This window comes from Halichondria panicea, chromosome 17 (assembly GCF_963675165.1).
Source record: "Halichondria panicea chromosome 17, odHalPani1.1, whole genome shotgun sequence".
Lineage (NCBI taxonomy): Eukaryota > Metazoa > Porifera > Demospongiae > Suberitida > Halichondriidae > Halichondria > Halichondria panicea.
The window spans coordinates 2100626-2121610 of NC_087393.1; the positions used below are offsets into that span (position 1 = coordinate 2100626).

The following is a 20985-nucleotide window of genomic DNA, read 5'->3' on the forward strand; positions in this document are numbered from 1 at the left end:
TGGTTTGCTCGAAAAGAATTGTCATCTTTTAAAGTGAAAATTAATTGAAAAGAAGTGTGGAGATCTAGATCTATAAAGAGTTGTAAATGAACATTATTTATTGTTCATTAATTTTTTCTACACTGACTGCAGATCGAGTGCATCATCATGATCGATCACACAAGTACAAATATACAAGGCCGCCATGATAGTGTGTCAAAAGTGATGGCAGTTTTTTCAATACCGTATATAGTGAGCAGGTAATTTTTACGTGGTAAATATTCGTTTTATATACAAAAGGTGATTTTCAATTTCGTTTGCTTCATTACGTGCACTGTATTGCATGTTTTCCGATAGGAGATTCAGCTTTCCCACGAAACCCACGGAAATTACTGTATTAGCATATTGATGGGAAATTTTTGATGCAAAATTCGCGTTCTTCGAGGCAGAGTAATTTACTATACATGTACTGGGATAAACTCCCACACACCAGTATTTCACATGCAAAGTTATTGGTGGGTGTGGTTTCCTTACTTTGAAGCGCGAATATTTGAAACCACGGATATTCCTGCACGTGCACCAGTAAAAATTTCCCGCTGTAGTAATAATTATTTTAAATTATTTTGCCTGTCATACATAATTATGTTTTATTGTTGAACATAATAATAATTATTATTATTATTAAGAAAATTATTGCACACAAACACAGATTGTTACCTCCTCCAGAGATTCTCATGGTTCAACAATGACCCAGACACTGTCCAGCTGTACATTGACTACACCTGATGGCCAACCTCATCTCCGCTCAGACCTTCCATCTCAAGAGCACACTCACTTCGTTCTTACAACAGCTATGGATACCAACTAACCCAGCTAGTGTGCATGAGCTGTAACATCCACCAGGCTATGGACCCCAGGGCTCCGTCAGTGCTCATGCCACTCATCACCAAGAACTATCCCTTTAAAGGGAGGGGACTAGACATTCAAGTGAGCTGCTACTGTATTCTGAAATACAAGGTTGGAATGTAACTGCTTTGGTCAGAAGCTTAGAAAATAATTTCCACTGGGGTGCAATTATCAAAGATTGGGAGTGTTGTGCATGCTGGAAGTCACGTGTATCATATGACGTGTGAACATCTGTCCAGGGCATGGCTGCTCTGTTAGTACAAAAGGCTAGCTAGATAATTAAAATCGTTATGCTAGACAGTTACATGTAAATACAGTGCACAAAATAACAGTCGGACATCGGCCAATTTCTGCGCAAATGGCTTTATTTCCGAGCAAAGTAGCTTTTGTTCGGTTCATTGTCTGCTCAAGTTTAGAAATACTATTGCATTTATCCTCGTGGCTATGTCAGCATAATTATAATTACTATTGAAAACTGAGCTAGCTAGCTACATGTAGCTTATCAAGACTGAAGTAATAGTCTAGTCCAGGATCTGATGGTTACTGATGATGCTACCCCTTGTTCCTGTGGTGTAGAGAGAAGATTCATCGTCCTACAATAATAACCTGTAATAAGAATTTCAATTAAAAGCTGACTGACGGATAGTAGTACAGTACTATAGTGATGAGCCTGAACTCATGATGAAGATGACTTGCTAGCTGATTGGGAAATTTTTTTATGACTGTGTATAATTTTAATTGAAACTCTTTTGCGTGTACAACTTTTCATAATCAAAAGATTCATGGTCTTTGTCAAGACAAAAATTTTCATTACGGTTAGTGTCGACCGCCCTTATTCAGAAACCATTATCCTTTATCAGAGGTTCCACAATACTATTGGAAGAGTTGTTGTGCCTCAGTGCACATGCGCAAGCAAGTAGTGTGTGTGTGTACACGGTGCGCATGTGCAAGCGAGGTATAATTATGGTAGTGTGTTTGTGTGTGTGTTTGTGTAGACTGCTACAGCTGCTCAAGAATCAGTAAGTGCAAGTAAGAGTTTCTATAGGCTTCTAGTCATGTTTTCCTGGGTAGATTTGCAAAATAATGCTTCGTTCTTGAGTTATGCCTATATAGTTTTGAGGCTGGATGGCGTGTCTTTAGAAGGCCGCCTTCTAATTGGAGGTAAAAAAAAACGCTTTTCCAGCCTTCTAATACGAACACCTTTACCAGCATAATGCGACGCCTTAATAAGAGATTAATATGGTAGTAGCCTTATGTTGTGTAGCTTTGACACCTCCACCAAGGTATCAGCATGTACATGTACCTGCGGTGGTTTTATTACTACCGTACCCTCGCGAAAATAAGCCCATCTTGAATCAACGTCCATCCTCTCTTTTGCTTTGAAGTCTTGCACAAGGGTATTTTGGCTCGATTCAATATACCACATGTACACTATTGAAGAAAGCAAGTTTTTAGGTATTACTATACTCTTTGCTAGACCAAGCAAAACCAGACATAATTATAAGCTTCGGGACCTGTTTAATTTGCCCTTGATGATGTATATGTAGGGAACAGCTAGTCCTATAATATGCAGAGAGAAAGGTAACACAAATCTGCATGCACCCAGGCCAATTTTGCAGATTACCTTGCCTTGGTTTTCTGAAAGTACCTGATAGCTCTGTAAGAGTATGAGCTACCATTCTTCAGGAAGTTCCTGCTGCTACATCTGACGAGCAACGAATAGAATCAGTTCATTCCTTATATCATACTACCAAGAGTATAATTATGATAGAGAAGAGAGTATCGAACGTAGGCATACTGTACATTAGATGTATGCAGAGAGTAACGTGACTTCCTGTATCTGTCACAAGCTTGGAATTTACACACTGACCAATTCGAGCGTGGGTGATGTAATCAACTTTCTTGACCTCCGTTGTCAATGAAATGTTTATGCTATGTATTGAAATGAAAATTAATAAAGAATTGTCATAGAGCCATTCAAGTGTAAGCCTCGATTTGATGCCGTTGGAGGGCGTATATTTGAGTGAAAACTCGCCGTTCGCGATTAAACGCCCAGTTCCTACGTATACTTCTTGCAGAAAAGTGCCGATGCATTTTTGCGAGGATACGGTATAGCTTAGCCCTTTCCCTGCTTTAATTAAAAGTGAATATTAAAGGGTGGGGATATTTTTGGGAGGATACGGACATACGGTATATAGCTGATTAATAGGAGATATGTATATATTCTGTTACAGCAACTATATATCAACTCAGTAAAAATTGTAATTAATGGTCCTTTTAGTTGTTTGAACTTATTAATTTTGTAAATTACCATTATTGATATTGTTTGTGCGTTTCACCCAACACAGGTCGTCATTGTACGTACAGTCACTCTATCAGGAGTGGGAGGAAATGGAGGTGAGGAAAAACGGTGTCCAACATCTATTCCACTATAGCCTCTGATGCAATTACCAGATTTTACATGTATCCCCGGTACATTGTACGTAAAGCATGTGACATCAATTGTTAGGTGGAGAGCGAAATAATTACACACAACAAATTGTGGTACATGTACGACGACAACGATTTACACGTACAGACTTATCTATTATGGTTACTATGCATCACTGTAATAATTATTATGGTTACTATGCATCGAGGGGGCCCTTGTTATCATTTTGAATAACTGCCAAAGACATCATAAATAACCAATCACAGTGATGTAGTTAACGAGGAAGCATCATAACTGCGGCCTCACCTCGGTTATAGAGGTGCTCGGGCGTGGCCCCGTATATCGCGCATGTGTGACTTACTGGCTTACACGTGCATATCGGGCTGCTCAACTTTCGAGCCTCCCACCCTCCCTGTCATGCAGACATTACTCTGACCACTCCTTTCCATCTTTTGATGTGATTACCAGTAAGGTGGCTGAATGAGCCCCCCCCTCCCCCCCAACACTTACGTGCTTAATGCTAACCGCATGCAGGGGCCCCTCTCTCAGTACTTCCCCAAAACCTAACCACAGTCACGTGACCCCAAATCCCGTCTGGGTTCAAAGGGCACGCGACTCCAGCTTAGACTAATTAATATCCACGCCTCGGATATGACATACTAATTCTTGCATATTCGTGCGACCATAGTTACATTGTAATTATGTAATGTTTTTCTCCTCTCAGCTGGAAGATGACCACAGCTCTATGGCCTCCTCTCTCCTCAACAGTCTGCCCATGACTACCTCACTGGACTCATCACTACCTTACTCTGTACACTTTTTATATATAGAATGAAATCATTTTCACTCCTGTTCGAACATCGACAGAATCGATTTGTAGGTAAAAATTTGCAATTTGACGAACACTTTTCCTGGGCGTGCTTACCGGAACGCATGCAATGCTGTGCAAGGAAGCAAACTCACTGCAGTTCAAGTTCAATGAATTTTTACGCCCCGAAAATTACCCACTACAATGTATAAGGTACAATGAAGAGTGTCATACAGGATTTTGAATTAAAGTGGATCGATGCTCTGCAAATGTTTGGGGTTTGGGGGGTATTTTAGTTGCATTACAAATGTATTACCGTACATTTTATGTGTCATTTGTTCAAAAATAATTATATAAGGCACAGGTTGTATAATAATTATAATGATGCGAGTATAGCAGGCACCTCCAATGCTCACACTCTTACTTCTTCTCAGGAGCAGTTATAGGTTGCACACCGTCACTGCATATGTACCTAAGTTTTTCTTCTAATTGAGCACGAAATAATCAACATAAATTTTTATACAAAAGCAGATATAAAGAACACATAGAAGTATACGTAATTACATAACATTACACTAATTAGGCTGTAACAATTCACACACTTGAGTGTATCCATTCTTATGAGCCAGATCGTAGGCAGATTGACCGCCCTGCATTGTATGAGCACGACTCAATACAGTATCACATGATGTAATGACTCACCTTGTTCCTGAGGTTGGGGTCAGCTCCACAGGAGAGAAGGTGACGGACAATGGCAGAGTGTCCATTATTGGCAGCAGACATCAGAGGAGTCATATTGAACTGCATGGGGAGAGAATAGGTTGTCACAGGTGGACTTAGATGGTCACTCTCTGCTAACCTTGGCCAGGATGTTGACGCTAGCCTGGGCTCGTGTTAAAGTTGCTGTGACGTTTGTATGACCATTTTGACAGGCTACATGTAATGCAGTGGATCCATCCTGTATACAGAGTAAAGTCAAAATAAAGGGAAACACAAACACAAGCAGCCAGCAGCTAAAAACTAACTGATCACAATGTACACTGAATAATGATATACGGCACACTGACTCCCTACACTTACCTAGCTTGTATTATAATTACTGTAGTGGGAAGCGGGTATAATTATTTCGAGGGTAAACTTTTGAAGAAACGCCTCTATATAGAAGGGATTTCGTGAATTTAATATTCGTGGACATCAGCCTTTTGGTAAATATGTGCATACGATCTGTTACGCGAAAGTTTATACCCCTCGAAATATACCCGCCCCGCTACATATTATTATACAGTATAACACCAATTTGATGCTTACATAACTAACTAGGAGCATGCAGAGCATGTTTGGGGTGAGCGAGCAATTTGTGTTTGTTGTACAGTGCATGACATGACGTGGTAATTTAATTTATTTATCGAATGAAATGAAATATATAATTTTATAGACACATCCAAAACAGTGTCTAACTAGGACATGTACGTACGTACATGCACAGCTAAATGTAATGTTATATCATCAATTGTTGTGTCATCAAAGTATAGTTGGTCTGTAAATATTATTTGTCATTTTGGTAGATATATCGTATAGCTGGGCGGTTTCTGCCGGTTTGCTAGGGAGGATTTGTGATCCTGCACAGAGAATGCTGTCACATAACGTATCAATACAAATCCACGATAGGATTCCCACCAGGCTAACAATCAGAGAATGATTTGGCCCGGCACCGCCCAACCAGATTGTGTACATGTTGTAGGTACAGTCAGTGCATGGTATATACGTAGATGCTGATGCTATTATCTTTCCCTAACTCATAAATAGCCTACCTCAAATTAACCAAACCAATACTCCAAACATTTCCCAATAATTAATGGTACGAGAACCGTGGACCTACGTAAATACTCTATATAGAGATATTGAGTGCATACATAACACAGAATGCAGGGTGCAAGGTAATTATGCCATTTCTGGCTTACCCAGGAAAGTATGCATGGATATCAGCATTCTGCATTCTTGCCAAACTCTACTAATTACCAATAAATGCAAATTTGTAAATAGATGTACCGTATACTCTGTGCTTACTCGTTTAGTCGTGCTATGTATGAGTATATCATGTATAAGAAGAACAAATTTGACGATTTTGGTGAACACCTAGGTAGGGATAGCCAAACTAAATTTTACATAACTGTGTATGCCTCAAATGTCAACAACGTACGCATGTAAAGTAAGATCGCCAATTGCATTAACGTAATGCTCTCCTGAAATCATGGTAATCACTGATCAACAAATGTGGTGCACCGATTGGCAGATGCTCGTACATATAACAGGGAAACGAATACTATTTCTGGCTTACAAATATGCCAGAAATGGCAAAAGGATCTAAACTTCCAGTCAATGCACAATTTGTATATAGATGTACGTAACGTACCGTATAGTTTCGATTAAACACACAATGCCACACTCGTTTAGTCACGTCATGAGTGTATATTCGAGCGTCCATTAAGTGGTTTAGTGAAACTAATGCATCCGCTCCTCAGTCTGCATGTGCTCATTGGAGCTAGCCCATAATAGTACACATACGTATCGAGAAAGCTTGTATATTTTGAAAAGAAGATGAAGTCTACTGTGACTGGTATAGAAAGAGAAGTTATATTACGTCAGTCCGAACAGCACATGCAGTCAGCTAGATAGAATTAAGAGTTCTGTGTTGATAGGAAGCATGTACAAGAGTGGTGCAAACAGAAGGGGCATCCAAATCCAAATTGTTACTGAAGATGGAAAAATCCATGCTTCAATTACATTCATAACACTTTCCAATTACGCATGAGCGATTTTAGTCTTACTCGTAATTAAAATCCTTTAAGTTTGAGCATGCGCAGTAGATAACTATAATGTGTTCACAATAATTGCACGATGTGGTTTAGTGAAGAAAAGCAGTTTTATTAGTGAGGAAGATTCTACTCTTTGTTGGTACCAAGAGCGGATATAAAAGTTTTTCTGCTTGCCTCCAAGAAGTATAATTATGCAGGGAACAACTACGTCCTTTAACAAATCCCAGAACAATTTCGATCACCCAATTTTGCAGGTTACATGCTATTCCGTGTATACCGTAGAAACTGGAGTATTAGCGCTTACTCGACTATAAACATCTTTATTTTAAGCGCATGCTCAACTGCAGGTTTTTTTGTACTCGAATTAAAGCGCTTTTCTAATTATGCGAAGGATATTAGTGAACATTAATTTTAGAGCTAATTTTGTTATCTATGAGCTAGCTAGCTTGTACAGGTAGCTATATAGCTGATAAAATCCATCCGGAAAGACTGTATGGGCATGCTGAGAGAACGTGAGACAAATATGAGGTCTTTTTGTTCCAGTTCCTGGTCAATATGAACGTTTTTATAATAATTATGAATTTAAATGTTTAAAATGAACAGTAAAATGAACTGTAGTATATAATATTATAGATCCATTAGGGTTGCCTGCTTGCTCACTTCCTAGCTATAGCTTATGAATCTGGTCTCATCACAGAGACATCCGGTTACTAGGTGGGGCTCGAAAATGACTGCATTATAGGCGTATTCTTGAATATAAGCGTATAAATTAATGTACACAATTCTTTTGTATGATAACTGCTATCGGTGAAATGAATGTTTATATCACAGCTAGGCCACAAGCACAATTAAACCTTGAAACGAGGTCGCGGGTACTTGAAAAACGTATTTTAAGTAAAACCTCACTGTCCGCGAACATAAGTTTGCGAGATTACGATAATGGGACCAAAGTGGTACTTAATTAGAAGGGTGCCATGTTTCAAAGAAATACGGTAGTTCCACAAGTCGCGCACGTGCACAGTCTAAAAAGGGCTGTTTCTACAAACAATGGCACATACATACAGTAGCGGTCAATATACAGTTCCCATTATGTTTACGTAGTATGTACGTAGCACGTGATAAGGAGCAAAATAAGCGCTGAAAGTACGCTAGCATTTGTATACAGTGCGTTTATTTCGTACTCTTGTGTTTTTTAACAGCTGGATCTATAGTATCATGCAGTTTTGGGTATATACTAATAGCAAGCGTTTTTCTAGAGACTGTTTGTAGATCTAAAGACCTACAATAAATATGTGAAAAATTGCTAGGATTGGCTGAGGGGAACACCAAAAAGTATAACAACTAGGGAGCATAACTCTGATCCGTTACAACCTCATTTATATGTACGGTTTTTGCATACAGTTAATACAGTTTTGCTATCGTATAGGGACCGTCGCTTTCAGGGCTCGAAATTACAGTATGACACCCGGTCATTATGTGCACATGTCTGATCATTGCACGTGTTAGTCAGACAATTTGTTGGAGCACATATGGTAGAGCTAGCCAGAGATCGCTATATAGGGGTTCGTTAGACCAGCACTAGTAGGAGCCCTTGTCAGAGTACTAGTAACTCGGAACATAGATAGAGTAAAACTCTACTCTATCTATGCTCAAAACAAGAAGTGTGGATAAATGGATCAGTGAAAACGACCAAGAAATATAAATTGCTTCATGTCTGTACATTGAATGTACGTATAGTTAGCTAGCTGCATGAGAGAAAGCAACTGTCTGAAGTTCTTAGTTTGTTCTCTCTCTCTCTGGCTGAAGGGTCTCTGTCTTTGACTGGTGGGTCTCTCTCTACAAAGCTTCATGATAAGCTATCAGGCCTGAGAAACTTGGACGAGTTTATTGATGGCTCAAGTAATATTCGAGAGTCCAACTTCGGAGATTATGCTGCCAGCCTCATTCACAAGAACCACTGACTGCATGTGTGTGCCTATATAATTATAGAATCTAGAAATTGTATGACCTGCACCTTTATGTTGATTGCATGTCAGAGCAAAATTATATGCTGTCAGATCAAAACATTAATCAATGCTGAACAGATCTTTATAGACCATGCGAAGTACCGAATTAGAAGAAGCATGCAGCTGCATGCGAGCTAGCTAAGTTTAATAAAACAATGTGTGACTGAAGAGTTGCACTATAGGTATCTAATCCTCAAACCTACCTAACTTGCAGCACTCTTGCTAAGCTATGTTGCTTGGATCGAATGTATCTCAACTTTTCTAGGTACCGTGTAGCGGGAAAATTATTTCTACATAAAAAAAGTAAAATATATGAGATACGACAAGCCAGTATAGATGATCGTCGCTTTGTGTACCGTTAATCGTTTCTTAAACGCAAACGCAATTCTGTATGTGCTTTGCGGTATACAATACAATTCAACACATTATCAAAACGGAAATGTACTTACATGTGTAGTACGTAAACGGAAAAGTAACTTGGCTTTTACTGCACATATTGATGTATACATGCATGAGCGTCTATTTGAGCTATACTTCAAATTAGGAATCGAAATAATGAATACAACTACACTGACTCGTACACTCACATCTTTTTGTACATCAACAATGGCCCCAGCTTCAAGTAAGAGCTGCACACACTTCTGGTGACCATTGACACTGGCTAAGTAGAGAGGGGACTCTCCAGTCTGTAGAATGTCATGTAAACGAAAACAGTGCATGTACCCATCATGTTTATTGACCCATGCACCTACTAACACAGCCATTCTCTTTCGTTAGACGCTACACATTTTGACCAGAATGGGTAGCTAATTAAGCAAAAGGTTATCGGCTCCCGACAGCGAAATTATTGCAAACAATGTGTTGCACAATTTAGTGCACTCAATAACCAGACACTCCCAGTCACCTGGACCCATTCCACTACCCTAATGACATCACCACTGGTAGGCTGATTGAACAACACTAACTATAATGAATAATTATGAATGTAAAGTAAAGGGTAACAAGTTGTACACTAACACAAACCTTGTTCTGAGTGTTGATTGCAGCCTTGGCTGCTAAGAGGACCCTCACCACCTCTTCATGTCCATTGTCACTGGCACGAGAGAGAGCTGTTGAGTTTTCCTATATAAGTAAACATGTTTGTGAAAACCCGAGTACGACATAAAAGGCACCAATCTACACTCCAGTACATGAAGCATAATAATTACTTTACCTACGCAAATCATGACATGGACATTGTATATGTAATACGTATTATTGTGATAGATACAGCTCATCATTATTTTTGAGATATTATGCGGAGCATAACTATTATGTACAATCAAACGTTTTTGGTAACATTATTTCGGTAGATCGTGAATGTGTAGATATGATACTATTATAACCATACATGTGATCCCAGGAATGGTATTTTATTATGTGTGCTGATACTCACCATCAGGGGGCACTATAGATTAAGTGTTGGAGGGGTCTTTGAGAAGCATACATTGGATACAATAAATTTCCCAGGTTTTCGCGGGAGTTTTAGAGCGAAACACGGATAGAATGCTTGGGATGGCTTCAGGCCACGTAGACTTCATTATAAAAGCATGACGTGTACCACTTCCATTGCCAATCCCTCTCTACTTCATCTATGGTGCATGATATACACGTAGATGCTGATGCTATTAATCTTTCCCTAACTTGTACTCAAATTAACCAAACCAATTAATACTCCAAACATTTCCCATTTCCTAATAATTAATGGCACGAGAACCGTGCACCTACGTAAATACTCCAGGGAAATTGAGTGCATAATTATTGTGTCATAACACAGAATACAGGGTGCAAGGTATATGCACATGTACATAATAGTCTAAATAAAACACTCAATGAATGCTGCAAACGCTCAAATATATACTCATACATGGCACGACTAAACGAGTAAGCACAGAGTATGCGGAACGTCTATTTACAAATAGGAAAGTAGGGATACCAGCATTCTGCATTCTTGTCAAACTCTACTAATTACCAATAAATGCAAATTTGTAAATAGACGTACCGTATACTCTGTGCTTACTCGTTTACTAAAGTGTAGCCTCGTCCCCAGGCTTTACTTTTTCTTCTTCTATGTATAATTATTGATAGACAGACGCTCATATCATTTTTGAGATAATTATGGCACTCGTAAAATCTTATCTGAAACTTGCGTAGCGTATGTACTGTAAATGTAATGTATAGTACGTGTCATCAACCAAACTTGTCTGTAATAGCTTACATGCAATTTACAATATTCGGTAGATCGTGCATGTTATAATTCTCAGACTGGTCCTACATAATGATGGTACATACTGATGCTATAACCTCTAACTTAATTAATCTCTAGCCTATAGTGGTATAATTATTATTATGTGTAGTGTATGAGAATTAACTATTCTCTGGGACTAAGAGAACACTTACACATGTACATGTAAGTATCCTACAGACGTTTATGGAGAGCACATTGTATAAGTACTCTACAATTATTATAAATTGTGATTTCCAAAATAACTACGGACCAGTCAATGTACAGTGTGTATATGACTCCAGTAACCGATCAATAGCACACAGACTCAAATCTATAGCCTCGATCCCAGGCCGCACTTCCTCTGAGAGTGGGCCTGGTAGTGACTGCTTGCGCATGCGCTAACCATTAGCCAGATACTGGCTAACGCAGGATAACAACGTGTATGCTCAGTAAACAATGACATCATAACGAACGAAAGTGGATTGAAGGAAGTAGATAGAAAGTTTGATTGAAAGTTTCTAGCCCATCTGATAGCTACCTTAGCCTGCTATGCTAACAAAAAACTCACAGCCAGCAACAGTGTGAATGACAATCGTCTGAACGGAGTGAAAGCTGACACTAGCCTATAATTATGGACAGGCCACGTCCATCTAATACTAACTTTTATGAAAGTCTACTATACTAATAAAGAAAATGAAAGCACCGCAGGTGCTGATGCCTCGGTGGAGATGCCAAAGCTACATAACATAAAGCTACTAATAGCTTTTATACACATGATAAACAATTTAATTTTGCTGCATGCAAAAACTCAGAGAGTGGGTAATGATCGACCATGATTGTTGTTAAAAACGATTGATGCCAAAAGTTCAAGTCTAAAATTAATGGCTGCATTAGCAGAGCCTTGCAGCTCTCTTCTCACTCTTGCAGCTACGAATAGCTAGCGTTCTAGTGCAGAGCTAACTACTAAGTAGAAGCAACACTCGGTATATAAACAAGTTTGACTATGTGCTCTTCTGAAAAGGCTGCAATGGCATTCCAAGTAAGCAAAACTAGGCATAACTCGAGAACGAAGCATTATTTCGCAAATCCACGAATTATAATCCAAGTAAACATGACTAGAAGCCTATAGAAACTTTTACTTGCACTTGATTCATCCTTGAGCAGCTGTAGCAGTCCACACACGCACGCACGCACGCGCGCGCGCGCACGCACACACACACACACACACACACACTACCGTATACCTCGCTTGTGCATGCGCACCGAGGCATAATTATAGCTGTACAACAAACCTACAGGCGACTAGAAAAACATTTACAACGTGAAAAATTGCTAGGATTGGCCGGGAGAAACACACCAAAATAAGCGTGGAGACAACCTATCAGACGAGAGCATAACTCCAATCCGCATGCGCTAACCAACCAGATACCGGCTAACGCAAGATAACTAGAGCACTGAAGTGCTAACCCTAAATAAGTAGATCTATAAAAACCAACAGAGTAAAAAAGCAACACCTTACAATTCTACTTTTAATATAGGGACCGCTAAAAAATTACTTTACCTGAAAAAAATCATGTAGATCTATTCAAATAAAGGTCGTGTCTATAGGCAACGTGCAAGTTTAAGCTTCTTAGCTTTTACTTGCTTTTATACGATGACGAAGCTTTAACATCGAAATATATGCCATTATTAAAACTAATAACTTGTTGTGTGATGGCTGTAAACGCAGAGCTATGGCATCCAAGTGCAGGCTCATAAATTACAAACAAACAAACAAACAAACAAACCATGCAATGGAATACTGTACTCGCTTAAAAATGTTGCGCATGTGCAAGCAGTCAGTAGCAGGCTTTCTCTTCAATGGGAGGCCTGTGAAAGAGGCTAACTCAACTCATGAAGTAGCTACTAGTGCACAAACAACCAATAACTAACGTCACTCACATTAGCCTTTATGTTGACGTCAGCTTTGGCCTCCAACAACATTCTAACAACTTCACAGTGGCCATTCTGAGCAGCTACCATCAACGCAGTGCCTCCATCCTGTACAGAGTCAAGTGAGGATGAGCAGGTGAACATACGTAATACATCATGTATAGCAAGTAAATTTGGCCTGGAGTAAATTTGACGATTTGGTGAATATCTAGGTAGGGTAAGAAATTAGGTAATTGCCAATTTGCAAGCGTGGTGCCACTACTTGAAAGGAAATAATGCTATAGGACATGGTGCCTTAACATAGAAATGGCATGTAGTGTACTGCATGTACTGGGTGCAGGTTACATGTATAATTATATGACATATACATGTATATATGCTAGTTCTGGCTTACAAATTTATTATATGCAACAGGAATGCATTCTTGCCAAACTCTATTAACTTCCAGTCAATGTATAATTTGTATACAGATGTACGTAAGGTACCGTATAGTCTAGATTAAACCACAGATAATAGAGACAGGGATTGGAAACGTTCACGTGACCCAGTATACAACCCACGTAGTGACATCTTGCAGCTGTGTCATATGCGTGTCTCGCGGTTACAAGTGTTAATTGTTTGTTTACTATTCTACTCTTTTGACAATTGGATGGCTATGAATCTGCTTTAGACCACAAAACTGTGTAGCCACCCCCGCAATCATCTTATGTGTGCTATACCAGTGTTAAATCTCTGTTTTCTGCAGGAAAACCTCTATGAAGAAAGGTTAGTAGAGAGTCAAAGTGTTACAATATACTTGTGGAGTTTTTAGAACTTTATTAAAGTTTTCTGTACATTTTTAGAAACAAGAGTAGGTTCATTTGACAGCACTGTGTTGCACTGTCTTGTTGATTAGTCCAAATACATGTTTAAGGACCAGTTGTAACAGTAAATCAGTGCAGAATCATTGGTTGCTGTGTGGAGTTTTCCTGACCTTGCAAATGATTAAGAACAAGTGTTAAGGAGTCTCATTTGCTAAGAAGTGGTTGTAGAAATGCATGGTTAATAAAGATTAACATACAAATACTCTGAGAGATCACAACATTAAAATGTCCTGCATGTACATGTACGTATGTATGTGTAGGTAATACTGATGGAACATAGACAGTTTACGTTTGGTAAATTAAATGTAATAATGCTAAAAGGCACCGACTAGGGTCTTGAAGGCTCAAAACCAGCCCAACAGTGCACACATACACAATGATCACAATGATTCCGTATCAGAAAAGGTAAACTTAATGGTAACAATTTTGTTATTGCTATTGTTCACAGGTTCCATCTCTTGCTGACATCCAGTCTAGATATTTATTAGTGCCGTCATACATCGAACAAAGTAGTAATGGTGTTCTTCTCATTTATCTCAATCTTGGCCAACTCCTGAGCTGCACCTTGAAACATCGATCACAGTTTGAGATTTAAGTCTCCCTGGCCCTGAGCAAGCACTGCCACAATTTTTTTCCACAGATATTGGTAATCAAGCTCACTTGGCAGTTGCTGCAGTACTACCAGTGACTGTTTCTGCCTAGCCTGCGCCTGGAGACTAGCTTGCTGCTTGCCATAGGAATATTAAACCATTGCCACCTGTCATGTAACTCTATTAAATCCCCACCATTAATTGGTCACGTGATGGAGACACGCATCTGAACCAAGAATGCTATGAATATCATTACGTTTCCAATCCCTTTCTGTGCTCTATTATCTATGGTGTCATCAACCAAACTTGTCTGTAATAGCTTACATGCAATTTACAATATTCGGTAGATCGTGCATGTTATAGTTCTCAGACTGGTCCTACATAATGATGGTAGATACTGATGCTATAACCTCTAACTTAATTAATCTCTAGCCTATAGTGGTATAATTATTATTATGTGTAGTGTATGAGAATTGACTATTCTCTGGGACTAAGAGAACACTTACACATGTACATGTAAGTATCCTACAGACGTTTATGGAGAGCACATTGTATAAGTACTCTACAATTATTATGAATTCTGATTTGTACAATTGTGATAACTACGTACCAGTCAATGAACAGTGTGTATATGACTCCAGTAACCATCAATAGCACACAGACTCAACTCTATAGCCTCGATCCCAGGCCGCACTTCCTCTGAGAGTGGGCCTGGTAGTGACTGCTTGCGCATGCGCTAACCATTAGCCAGATACCGGCTAACGCAGGATAACAACGTGTATGCTCAGTAAACAATGACATCATAACGAACGAAAGTGGATTGAAGGAAGTAGATAGAAAGTTTGATTGAAAGTTTCTAGCCCATCTGATAGCTACCTTAGCCTGCTATGCTAACAAAAAACTCACAGCCAGCAACAGTGTGAATGACAATCGTCTGAACGGAGTGAAAGCTGACACTAGCCTATATGGACAGGCCACGTCCATCTAATACTAACTTTTATGAAAGTCTACTACCGTATATCTTCTAATTTATCGGACAGCAAAAAATAATTATTTTGGAAATTGTCCGGGTATAATTGGAACAGATTTTTATACAGCATGAGAAGTGTCCGGAATAATTAGAACTGCTTGCATGCGAGCTAGCTAAGTTTAATAGTCCAGTGTGCGACTGAATAGTTGCACTAGCTATCTACAACTATAGCTACTCAAAGCTATCTAACTGCAGCACTCTAAGTCTTGTCTTACTTGCCGTCTGTGAATGGTGAATGTAACTCAACTTTTCAAAGTATTGTCCGGATATTTAGAACAATGTAATATTAAAGCACTGGAGTGTCCGTTGTATTAGAACAACGAAAATTGCCCAAAAGAGTGTCCGGGGTAATTAGAAGTGTCCGATAAATTAGAAGATATACGGTATACTAATAAAGAAAATGAAAGCACCGCAGGTGCTGATGCCTCGGTGGAGATGCCAAAGCTACATAACATAAAGCTACTAATAGCTTTTATACACATGATAAACAATTTAATTTTGCTGCATGCAAAAACTCAGAGAGTGGGTAATGATCGACCATGATTGTTGTTAAAAACGATTGATGCCAAAAGTTCAAGTCTAAAATTAATGGCTGCATTAGCAGAGCCTTGCAGCTCTCTTCTCACTCTTGCAGCTACGAATAGCTAGCGTTCTAGTGCAGAGCTAACTACTAAATAGAGTAGCAACACTCGGTAAACAAGTTTGACTACGTGCTCTTCTGAAAAGGCTGCATGCGCACCGAGGCATAATTATAGCTGTACAACAAACCTACAGGCGACTAGAAAAACATTTACAACGTGAAAAATTGCTAGGATTGGCCGGGAGAAACACCAAAATAAGCGTGGAGACAACCTATCAGACGAGAGCATAACTCCAATCCGCATGCGCTAACCAACCAGATACCGGCTAACGCAAGATAACTAGAGCACTGAAGTGCTAACCCTCAGCTGTTGACATGAATAAATAGATCTATAAAAACCAACGGAGTAAAAAAGCAACAACTTACAATTCTACTTTTAATATAGGGACCGCTAAAAAATTACTTTAACTGAAAAAAATTATGTAGATCTACTCAAATAAAGGTCGTGTGTCTATAGGCAACGTGCAAGTTCAAGCTTCTTAGCTTTTGCTTGCTTTTATACGATGACGGAGCTTTAACATCAAAATATATGCCATTATTAAAACTAATAACTTGTTGTGTGATGGCTGTAAACGCAGAGCTATGGTATCCAAGTGCAGGCTCATAAATTACAAACAAACAAACGAACCAACGGAATACTATACTCGCTTAATAATGTTGCGCATGTGCAAGCAGTCAGTAGCAGGCTTTCTCTTCAATGGGAGGCCTGTGAAAGAGGCTAACTAAACTCATGAAGTAGCTACTAGTGCACAAACACAACCAATAACTAACGTCACTCACATTAGCCTTTATGTTGACGTCAGCTTTGGCCTCCAACAACATTCTAACAACTTCACAGTGGCCATTCTGAGCAGCTACCATCAACGCAGTGCCTCCATCCTGTACAGAGTCAAGTGAGGATAAGCAGGTGAACATACGTAATACATCATGTATAGCAAGTAAATTTGGCCCGGAACAAATACGATTTGGCAAATATCTATAGGTAGGGGCTAATCAGTTTATACAAGAAGCAGCTAAACCTTTTCTTGACAACTGCTCACTGATCACTTCCTGGTGGGCGTATTCTCGAAGCAAATTAACCTATGCAGGAACTTTCACTCAAAAGTGGGGTGGGCGTAATCTCGGTAGAGTACGGTATATACAAATTGTACAATGACACAGTTGAGCAAAAATACATTCTGTTGCCATTTCTGGCATAAAAATATTTGTAAGCCAGAAATAGCATAACCTGTATGCGCCCAGTACATGTAGAACAGTATACATACCATTTCGGTGTTATATGGCATGATGTTCTTAGCTCTCTATGATTATTATATACGGGCATTTGGAATTGAGTGCAAATGTCTTCCAAATAGGTTGTAGATTAGTGCATGATCACTCTAATTTCAGAGTAACATTACATTATTGAATTGTAGAACACCCTCACCAAGTGTTTGCTTGTCCATTCAAGTGTCGTGAGTAATTGTATACTAATTATGCCTCGGTGCGCATGCGCAAGCGAGGTATACGGTAGTGTGTTTGTGTGTCTGTGTGTGCATGTGTGTTCATTAAATATTCTGATATATCCAATTATGGAGGGGCTCTCACCAAGTGTTTGCTTGTCCATTCAAGTGTCATGAGTAATTGTATACTAATTATGCCTCGGTGCGCATGCGCAAGCGAGGTATACGGTAGTGTGTTTGTGTGTCTGCATGTGTGTGTGTTCATGATATATCCAATTATGGAGGGGGCTCACTGAACTTTTAAAGGTAGGATGGCTGAACAATCCAGTGTAGGACAAAGGTTGTAGTGGATGAACAATCCAGTGTAGGACGTGGTAGGATGTATGATAGGGTATGATAAGATAGTCGATTTTAGTCACTACTTATTTTCACCTGTTGTACATAGCGATTGAATTTAGTCACTGGTGATCTTGCTTTGCATGCGTTGTTGATTACATTTGAGGCATGCACAGTTTTGGCGAATTTAATTCGGTCATATAGCTAGATATGTATAGCTAGATCTAATAATTACTCCAATTTGCAAGCATAAGACACAATGACAATCTTCTCTGAACAGGAACAGAATCTTGACTTATATACTTTTCTTTATACTTATAGCTACTTTGCCCATGCATTGTATATTCAAGGCCTCAGACGCAGACAGAAAAGACTTAGTTTCTTAATGAGTGGGTGTAATTTCGAGTAAAACTACAGTTTTCGAAATTACATTTGCATGCCCCTTCTGTTTGCACCACTCGTGTACATGCTTCCTATCAACACAGAACTCTTAATTGGTTGGTCTCTCTCTAGCTTAATTACTGTGCTGTTCGGACTGATAGGTTTCTACCAATCACAGTAGACTCCATCCTCGTTACAAAATAAAATGCTTCTCCAACTATATAACTGTAGATACTATTATGGGAGATAGACTCCATCCTCGCTTAATCTTTTCCAACTACAAGTACATAACTGTAGATAGATGTGTACTATTATGGGCTAGCTCCAATGAGCACATGCATGGAAATAGACTGAGGGGCGCTTGCATTAGTTTCACTAAACCACTCAATGGATGTTGCAAACGCTCAAATATACACGAGACTATGTGGTACGTTACGTACATGTACCGTATTCTACCGAGATTACTAATTGCATGCTACAAAACAGCTACAGGTGGGATGGGCTTAAAAATAGTTGCTGAAGATGGAAAAATCCATGCTTCAATTACATCCATAACGCTTTCCAATTACGCATGAGCGATTTTAGTCTTACTCGTAATTAAAATCCTTTAAGTTTGAGCATGCGCAGTAGATAACTATAATGTGTTCACAATAATTGCACGGTGTGGTTTAGTGAAGAAAAGCAGTTTTATTAGTGAGGAAGATTCTACTCTTTGTTGGTACCAAGAGCGGATATAAAAGTTTTTCTGCTTGCCTCCAAGAAGTATAATTATGCAGGGAACAACTACGTCCTTTAACAAATCCCAGAACAATTTCGATCACCCAATTTTGCAGGTTACATGCTAATCCGTGTATACCGTAGAAACTGGACTATTAGCGCTTACTCGACTATAAACATATTTATTTTAAGCGCATGCTCAACTGCAGGTTTTTTTGTACTCGAATTAAAGCGCTTTTCTAATTATGCGAAGGATATTAGTGAACATTAATTTTAGAGCTAATTTTGTTATCTATGAGCTAGCTAGCTTGTACAGGTAGCTATATAGCTGATAAAATCCATCCGGAAAGACTCTATGGGCATGCTGAGAGAACGTGAGACAAATATGAGGTCTTTTTGTTCCAGTTCCTGGTCAATATGAACGTTTTTATAATAATTATGAATTTAAATGTTTAAAATGAACAGTAAAATGAACTGTAGTATATAATATTATAGATCCATTAGGGTTGCCTGCTTGCTCACTTCCTAGCTATAGCTTATGAATCTGGTCTCATCACAGAGACATCCGGTTACTAGGTGGGGCTCGAAAATGACTGCATTATAGGCGTATTCTTGAATATAAGCGTATAAATTAATGTACAAGAAACAATTCTTTTGTATGATAACTGCTATCGGTGAAATGAATGTTTATATCACAGCTAGGCCACAAGCACAATTAAACCTTGAAACGAGGTCGCGGGTACTTGAAAAACGTATTTTAAGTAAAACCTCACTGTCCGCGAACATAAGTTTGCGAGATTACAATAATGGGACCAAAGTGGTACTTAATTAGAAGGGTGCCATGTTTCAAAGAAATACGGTAGTTCCACAAGTCGCGCACGTGCACAGTCTAAAAAGGGCTGTTTCTACAAACAATGGCACATACATACAGTAGCGGTCAATATACAGTTCCCATTATGTTTACGTAGCACGTGATAAGGAGCAAAATAAGCGCTGAAAGTACGCTAGCATTTGTATACAGTGCGTTTATTTCGTACTTTTGTGTTTTTTAACAGCTGGATCTATAGTATCATGCAGTTTTGGGTATATACTAATAGCAAGCGTTTTTCTAGGGACTGTTTGTACATCTAAAGACCTACAATAAATATGTGAAAAATTGCTAGGATTGGCTGAGGGGAACACCAAAAAGTATAACAACTAGAGAGCATAACTCTGATCTGTTACAACCTCATTCATATGTATGTTTTTTGCATACATATTGTATAGGGACCGTCGCTTTCAGGGCTCGAAATTACAGTATGACACCCGGTCATTATGTGCACATGTCCGATCATTGCACGTGTCAGTCAGACAATTTGTTGGAGCACATATGGTAGAGCTAGCCAGAGATCGCTATATAGGGGTTAGTTAGAATAGCACTAGTAGGAGCCCTTGTCAGAGTACTAGTAACTCGGAACATAGATAGAGTAAAACTCTACAAGAAGTGTGGATAAATGGATCAGTGAAAACGACCAAGAAATATAAATTGCTTCATGCCTGTACATTGAATGTACGTAGTTAGCTAGCTGCATGAGAGAAAGCAACTGTCTGAAGTTCTTAGTTTGTTCTCTCTCTCTCTGGCTGAAGGATCTCTGTCTTTGACTGGTGGGTCTCTCTCTACAAAGCTTTACGATAAGATATATCAGGCCTGAGAAACTTGGACGAGTTTATTGATGGCTCAAGGAATATTCGAGAGTCCAACTTTGGAGATCATGCTGCCAGCCTCATGCACAAGAACCAATGACTGCATGTGTGCCCAGGGCCGTAGACAGCGGGGGGGTAGGGGGGGGGGGGCAGTTGCCC

The 20985-nt window shown here is 39.2% G+C and overlaps 2 protein-coding genes and 1 long non-coding RNA gene across 7 annotated transcripts in view; 2 read left to right on the forward strand and 1 right to left on the reverse strand.

Annotated features, from left to right (window-relative positions):
• The window catches only part of LOC135350761 (serine/threonine-protein phosphatase 6 regulatory ankyrin repeat subunit B-like), a 248755-nt gene that overhangs the window by 170960 nt on the left and 56810 nt on the right, over window positions 1–20985 (reverse strand). Inside the window, exons 11-14 of the mRNA XM_064549592.1 lie at window positions 17048–17146; window positions 13154–13252; window positions 9970–10068; window positions 9534–9632 (exon numbers count right to left, since the gene is read on the reverse strand). Coding sequence (XP_064405662.1) covers window positions 9534–9632; window positions 9970–10068; window positions 13154–13252; window positions 17048–17146 — 396 coding nt within the window. The remainder of the gene's footprint in view (window positions 1–9533; window positions 9633–9969; window positions 10069–13153; window positions 13253–17047; window positions 17147–20985) is intronic.
• Window positions 1–20985, forward strand: part of LOC135350816 (putative RRN3-like protein RRN3P1) — a 152198-nt gene that overhangs the window by 71240 nt on the left and 59973 nt on the right. The gene's annotated exons all lie outside the window — the stretch shown is intronic.
• Window positions 45–4767, forward strand: LOC135350832 (uncharacterized). 2 transcript variants are annotated; one of them, XR_010399293.1, is made up of 4 exons: window positions 45–239; window positions 689–966; window positions 3234–3282; window positions 4041–4767. It is a non-coding gene; the product is annotated as an uncharacterized LOC135350832 (long non-coding RNA). The 2 variants fall into 2 exon arrangements; XR_010399292.1 differs by having other exon boundaries at window positions 3234–4767.